The following is a 7113-nucleotide window of genomic DNA, read 5'->3' on the forward strand; positions in this document are numbered from 1 at the left end:
GCTGCTGCTGCTTCCCCGGGCCTCTGCCCTTAATTGTAGCCACTTTTGCTTTTCCTGGACTTGCTGGGGTGGGGGCGGGAGTGGGGGTGGGGGAAGGTGTTGTGGCCCCCTCCTTTCCTTCCCTCTAGAGTCTTCCTTCTTTAATCCTAAAGGCTCCCCCTTCCTTCCTTCCTTCCCTGCTCTCTCGCGGTGACGAGAGCCGGACCTGGTTGCAGTGTTCACTCACTTTTCGTTGTCACGCTCACCAGGGGTTGCACGTTTGGTTGTGCCGTGCCAGGAAACACACACACACACTTGACTGCGGTGCTGGGGGTCCCGTGCGGGGCGTGTGGGCTGTGTGGGGATGGCACTCATGGCCCCACGCCAGCAAAGCAGACACCACCCCGCCCCACCTGAGCCAGCTCTGAGCCCCTGGGTCTCGTCTTGACCACGCGTGTTTTCTGCGCTCTGCTTCTAAGACCATTGAAGAGCTGGAGAAGGAGATGCTGAACGGGCAGAAGCTGCAAGGTCCCCAGACTTCGGCCGAAGTGTACCGCATCCTCAAACAGAAGGGGTTGGTGGACAAGTAAGTCCCCCGGGGCCCTGGAGCCCAGGAAGAAAGTCCTCTTCCCTCTTTTCCAGGGTGTGGGTGTCCCTCCGTGGGGAGCATGCATGTTAGAGCGTTACTGAGTTAGCTCTGGGGCATGGCAGCATTTCTGGCAGTGAGCCTCAACCCCCTCCCAGACGCTAGTGTTCCTGTAGAATGCCCGACCAGGCCCGAGCTCCGGGACCCAGGTGCAGTTCTATGAGCCGTTTCACAAAATAGGACGTCAGCCACTTGGCAGAGTCCTGGCAGGTGTTGGGACGAGCTGGATGCCCACATCTAGGCATTATGTCCCAGTAGTGCTCGGGGGCCACTCCACGTGGGGCTAGGGAGGCCAGGCCTGGCCAGGGACTGAGCCCAGCACTGCGGCTCCCCGACCCCCATTCCCTGGCTCTGAAGAGTCTTTGAACAGGAGCCACATCCCGTGGTGTTTGGGGGCTGTGGGTCCCTCCTGGCAATGCAGATCCTGAGTCATGATTTGTTTTTTTTTTTTTTCTTGTTTGCACTGCTGGGCTGGAGCGATAGCATAGCGAGTAGCGCGGCCAACCCGGGTTCGATTTCCCCCGTCCCTCTCGGAGAGCCCGGCAAGCTGCCCGTGGCATATTCAATATGCCAAAAACAATAACAAGAAGTCTCAAAATAGAGACCTTACTGGTGCCCGCTTGAGCAAATCGATGAACAACGGGGCAACAGTGCTACAGTGCTACAGTGCACCGCTGGGGACAGAACCCCAGTCTTCGTGTGGGGAGCACGTGCGCTCTGTGGCCAAATCATGCCCCCTGCATAGTGGCTTCATTGTGATTATAGAAAGACAACTATCCTGTAGGGAGGCTGACCAGCCCAGGGGAGGGGGGCGTCGAGGACCGGCCTTGGTGGGAATGGGGGTGAGCCAGGTGAGAGGGGTGGGTGTTGGGAAGAGCCTCCCCAAAAAGTGCTCAGGGAGCACACATGGGTGTCCCTCCCCCAGTCAGCACAGTGGAGCTCCAGCCGTGTTGAGCACCAGTGGGGCGCTCAGGATCCTGGAGCACTGTGCATTGCTGGCCTGTGCTCCCCGCAGCCTTACCCCACCCCGCCTGCCCTCCCCCGGCACCCACCAGCCGAGAGCGCCCTCTGCAGTACCGGGATGGGGCAGACAGGGCATTGGTCGCTGCTGTGCCATTGGCATTTTCTCTGAAATGACTTTCATCCAGCTGGGCAGGGATGAAGTCAAACCAGCCTCTGACGGAGGGGAGGGTGGGGGATCGTCCCAGCCCAGGAATGGCAGAAAGGACAGCCCTGTGCTTCTGACATACTGGGTCCCCACCATCTGACAGTCACCCAGACTGTGCTCTGGGCTGATTCCTGGCTCTGAGCTCAGAGGTCACTCCTAACGGTGCTGGGGGATGGGATATGGTACCGGGGATCAAATCCAGTTCAGCTGTGCGCAAAGCAATCACTTGAACACCTGTACTATCTCTTCAGGATGTTGGGGTTTGTTTTTTTTTTGGTAGAATTCTAGTTTATTCATGCTCAGAATATTCTTTAAAACAGCGTTCTCAGATGCTCACTTTAGGCTGTGTGTGTATATGGTCACTGGACTCTGCCTATTTTGAAAGTTTGCTTGAGGGGCCAGAAGCGATAATATACAGCATATAGGGCATTTGCCTTGCACGCGGCCGACCCGGGTTCGATTCCCGGCATCCCATATGGTCCCCTGAGTACCGCCAGGAGTAATTCCTGAGTGCATGAACCAGGAGTAACCCCTGTGCATCGCTGGGTGTGACCCAAAAAGCCAAATATATATATATATATATATATATATATATATATATATATATATATATATATATATATATATATATATACAGTGTCAGCACCCAGCAGATCAGAAAGGAAGTAGAAGGTGGTCACTTTTCTGGGAGTAGAGCAGAGACCTCCTGCTCTCAGTTAGGAGGGAGGGAAAAGCCAGCAGATAAAACCAGGTGGCTTGATTCTTCTCCTCCCTTCTCCCCAACTAGGTTTCCATTGTTCACCGCAGTCTACCAGATCTGCTACGAAGGCAGGCCCGTCCAGGAGATGCTGTCCTGTCTGCAGAGCCACCCAGAGCATTTGTAAAAAGTGAATCCTGCTGTTGGGTCAAGGAAAGTTCTGCCTCTCTGATCAGCCTTTTGGAGAAACCAGGACTTGACAACCGGACGTTGGCTTGACGATAATCCAATTATGGAAATGTATGAATTTGTACAGCTTCATTTTCGGATGCTGAGGTGTGGCCTGGTGGCTGAGGCTTACGGGGCAGCAGCTGGACACACCAATATGAAGGCGGGAGCCTGAGTTCCTTTCTCCTTCTGCAGATGTTCCTCTGAACCAAAATTAAAAAGCCTTTTTAAAAATTACTTTGGAAATCCTCCCGCTTGGGGTAGCTTCAAAGATTGGAATGATCCCAGCGCGGTGTTTTAGATCATAGGTGTTGGAAGGATTTCTTCCTCCTCCCCCCCTTCTGCAGATGTTAAAATGTAACCAGCACTAACCTGGCTGGGTATCAGATCCACATACTGTAACTTTTCAACACTGTCTCAAAGCCAGCATAATTAACTACCTGGATTGTGAGTTGATCTTCTTTTTAACTACTGGATGTTTGTAACCAGGCAATCAATCCACTTCCCCCTCTTCTTCTTGCTGCAGTTTTCTGCGTTTTTAGTCTCTTTCCTCTTGAGTAGCTGCCAGGACGTGCGTTCATTGGCAGAAGAGAAAGTGCACCCCATTCTTGCCAGCAGCGAGAGACACATTCTTCTCCTTCTCAACTCTTGTCTGATGCTTTTACCTTTGATGCCCATGTTTCCCTGAGGCCTTTCCCTGATGCCCTGAACGAGGCACTCATGGTATCCGGTCCCCTGGTGGTGATGTGGGGGGAGGCGGATCCAGAGGTCAGTCCCATCCTGTCTTCCCATCAAGGGACTGGGACTTTCTTAGGTGCCACTGAGATGACCTGATCTCCAGCTACTGGGTGGTAGCAAAGGGCATGGGTGGTCTTCCCCTGCCACCGGAGGGCTTCCTGCTGCTGCGAGGCGTCCCCTCGTCCAGGCAGCTGTTGCTCAGAGTGGCCTCAGGCTCTGCAGCGACTGCTTCCCTTGGCATCAGGGCAGGTTCCAGGGCCCCACCTGAGCCCCTCCAGAAAGGGGCAGGGTCTCTGCTGTGCCAGGTCTGCCCTGCCCATCCCCTCCTGGTGCCCACTACATGATGAGAACCACTACAGGAGAAAAGGGACTTTTCATGTCCCTTTCTCAAACCGTGCTCCATAGAAAGGAGGGGCCCAAGAGCCCAGGCTCTGCCGTGGGGGTCCCACGAGGCCAGCTGAGTTTGGGAAGGGCCACATCTGGGAGGTGTTGAATGTGTGTTGTTAGTGAGTCGGCGTGATCGTGGGACCCTGCGAGCTCTGACATCCTTCCCACCGTGGAATTGCTTTTGGCTCGGAAATTTCCCAGAGTTCCCAGGGAAAACTGTTCGAGGCTGAGGTGACCTTAGGCCAGCTCACGTGGGTTCTTAGTTGGGGACATGTGCATTCAATCTGCCGTGAAGCTTGATGTTGACCCTGGCATTGCCACCTAGAAGAAGATAGAAGAAATGCACATTATGTCAAGCGAGTGCTGCTGATTCCAGGATTAGCACGAGAAGCAGCGCAGGAATCACGGCCTGCCACTGTTGATGGCATCGGTTCTGGAGGGCGTCGCAGATACTATTGGAAGCGCTGACCCGTGTTAGGGGTAACCAGGACAGTCACTTACATGTTTTCGGCTTCTCGGTCCCTTTTTAAGATTTTTAGCTTTTTTCTTTTTCTGGTTTGGGGCTTCCCGCCCCCCCCCACCCTCTTCCATACCTGAAACAATTATAGAATAGGTTTTTGTGGGAATTTTTTAAACTACCCAGAACACTTTAGGGGAACTTCTAAGCCCCCTAACAAAAACTATGAAAGCACAGAAAATAGACTCCAAGTTCCATTGAGTTTAGTGCCACTACTGGATCAGTCCATTTTCGCCTGTCTAGTGAGCAATCTTTTTAAAAGTTTGTACATAGGTAACAAAGTGATACTTTTTAAGACTTTTTAAGGGCTGTAAGCTCATCGTGGTGTCTACTCAGCAGGAGAATTAGATGCAAGGAATCAGGATTTTGTCTCTTGTCTATTCTCATCTGCATTCAGCTTCTGACCCTGGGTTTTATAGTTAAGTGTTTTTTTCTTTACAAATCTGATTGTACCTCTTAGACTGACTTATACTTTCCTGCACCCTATGGAAGGAGGCAAATTTCCGAAGTGTGTACTCTGCTGGTGACAGATATTTATTACTCTATGAGTTACCTGTTTTATAACTTCCTGTGGTTCATCTATTTAAATTCATATTTCTTATCCTGGTAACTGGGAAAGGGACATCTAGAAGAAATGCTTACTTTGTACTCTTTTAGCCAATCTGTGAATGTAAAACTTACACTGATGCCTTGGTATAATCCATTACTATAATTTGGAACAAATAATCTGTTTTTGAAATCTCTCCTAGTGGGAGGGAGGGATGGGACTTGAATGCTTCTGGGTTTTTCTTTATCTTTTTTTCTTTGTTCTCCCCACATCTGTGGATTTTCATTTAACTCTCAGCTGGAACTGGCCTCTGGCACGGGCCCAGGAGTGGTGAGGTATTACACTTCCCAAAGGCCTCTGCTCTCCCCACTTGTTTCCATCAAAGAGCCTTGTTCTTGTATGTGTACTATATTTGTGTACAGACTGTAGATGGATATCACTTAAAAGCTTGGTTTAATAAACATTTCACCCTAACCAAAATCTGTGTAGCTGATCCTATGTTTTAAAAATCTCAGCTAAGAGTTTTATTTATTTGAGTCAGCCCCTCACCTCCCGCGCCTGTATTCTGTTGCATGAACCATAATTTTAAAAAGTCTTTTTTTTTCCCAAAAAGATGGCTTCATCTCTAATCCCACTCCTCAAACATCTGTTCTGTTTCATTTGGCCTGTCCTTTCCAAGGCTTACTGCTGATATTTTTCATATGATTGTAATTTGAAAATGCGGTCTATTCCATTTCTAGCCATTCTGTAAACTGAAAAATCTAAAATCAGGGGCTGGAGCAATAGCACAGTGGATAGGGTGTTTGCCTTGCACACGGCCGACCCAGGTTTGATTCCCAGCATCCCATATGGTCCCCCAAGCACCACCAGGAGTAATTCCTGAGTGCAGAGCCAGGAGCAACCCCCATACATCACCAGGTGTGACCCAAAAAGCAAAATAAAACTAAAATCTCCCCACCGATAGCCCTAAAAGGCCCATATGGGATGCCAGGAACCCCAGTTGGCTGCATGCAAGGCAAATGCCCTACCCGCTGTACCATCATTCCAGTCCCTATTTTTCTGTTAAAATTTTACCATGTAGTCTTATACACTAAGTTTATGATCTCCTTTTTTAAAAAAAACTAGAACTATAAGGATCTAATAAGCACAATAACTTAATCTTATTGACTGTACATGACATGCTATTAGATATAACTAATCTGGGGCCAGAGCAATAGTACAGGAGGTAAGGCACTTGCTTTGCATGCAACCAGCCCGGCTTTGATCCTTGGCATCCCATATTGCCCCCCCAATCCACCATGAGTTGTTCCTCATCACAGAGCCAGAAGTAACCCCTGGGTATCTCTGGGTGTGGATCCCCCCTAAATAAATTAATATTATTATTATTGATAAACATAGCACTGTCATTCCATTGCTCATCAATTTGCTCGAGTGGGTACCAGTAACGACTTGTTGTTACTGTTTTTGTGGCATATCGAATACACCATGGGTAGCTCGCCAGGCTCTGCCATATGGGGGGGATAGTCTCGGTAGCTTGCCGGGCTCTCCAAGAGGGATGTAGGAATTCTAGTTATTGAAAGTTCCGGCTTCTCTGGGCCAAGACCTGGGTTCTAGTTTCTTAGTATCCATGTTGTCACCTCCTTGAAGTTCTTCCATATTGGCAAATATAAATAATATCCTTGCAGTGTGGCTCATAGTAATGGGATTACTGCAAAAGTCTGTCCAAAAAGAGGAGAGAGAAAGAAGAAAAGTGCCATAGACACAGGCTAGGGGCAGGAAGTAGTGGGAGGGAAACTGGGGTCATTGGTGGTGGGAAATGTGCACTAGTGGAGGAATGGTTGTCGGAACATAGTATGACTGAAACCCGATCATGAACAGCTTTGTAGCTGTTTATCTCATGGTGACTCAATTAAAAAAGTGTCCAAAGCAGTAAAACTGGGACAGGAGCAATAGTACAGCAGGTAGGGTGCTTGCCTTACCTGCAGCCAACCAAGGCTTGATCTCTGGCACCCCTAATAGCCTTCTGAGCCACCAGGTATGATTCCTCAGTGTTGAGCCAGGAGTAACCTCTGAACAGCACTGGTTGCAATATATATATATAAAGTAGGACATCTTGATTAGGTTTTTTGTTGTATTTTTTAAGGTAAGTCTCTAACACACAAGGCAAATATTTCACCACTGAGCCCTTTTTCTGGCTGAAATTATA

The 7113-nt window shown here is 49.4% G+C and overlaps 1 protein-coding gene across 1 annotated transcript in view; it reads left to right on the top strand.

Annotated features, from left to right (window-relative positions):
• GPD1L (glycerol-3-phosphate dehydrogenase 1 like) overlaps positions 1–5387 on the top strand; it is a 46910-nt gene extending 41523 nt beyond the window's left edge. The window contains exons 7-8 of the mRNA XM_004603849.3: positions 459–565; positions 2581–5387. Of these exons, the coding sequence (XP_004603906.1) occupies positions 459–565; positions 2581–2677 (204 nt within the window). The 3' untranslated portion in view covers positions 2678–5387. The remainder of the gene's footprint in view (positions 1–458; positions 566–2580) is intronic.
• The last annotated feature ends 1726 nt before the right edge of the window (positions 5388–7113 follow it).

This window comes from Sorex araneus, chromosome 4 (assembly GCF_027595985.1).
Source record: "Sorex araneus isolate mSorAra2 chromosome 4, mSorAra2.pri, whole genome shotgun sequence".
Classification (NCBI taxonomy): Eukaryota; Metazoa; Chordata; class Mammalia; order Eulipotyphla; family Soricidae; genus Sorex; species Sorex araneus.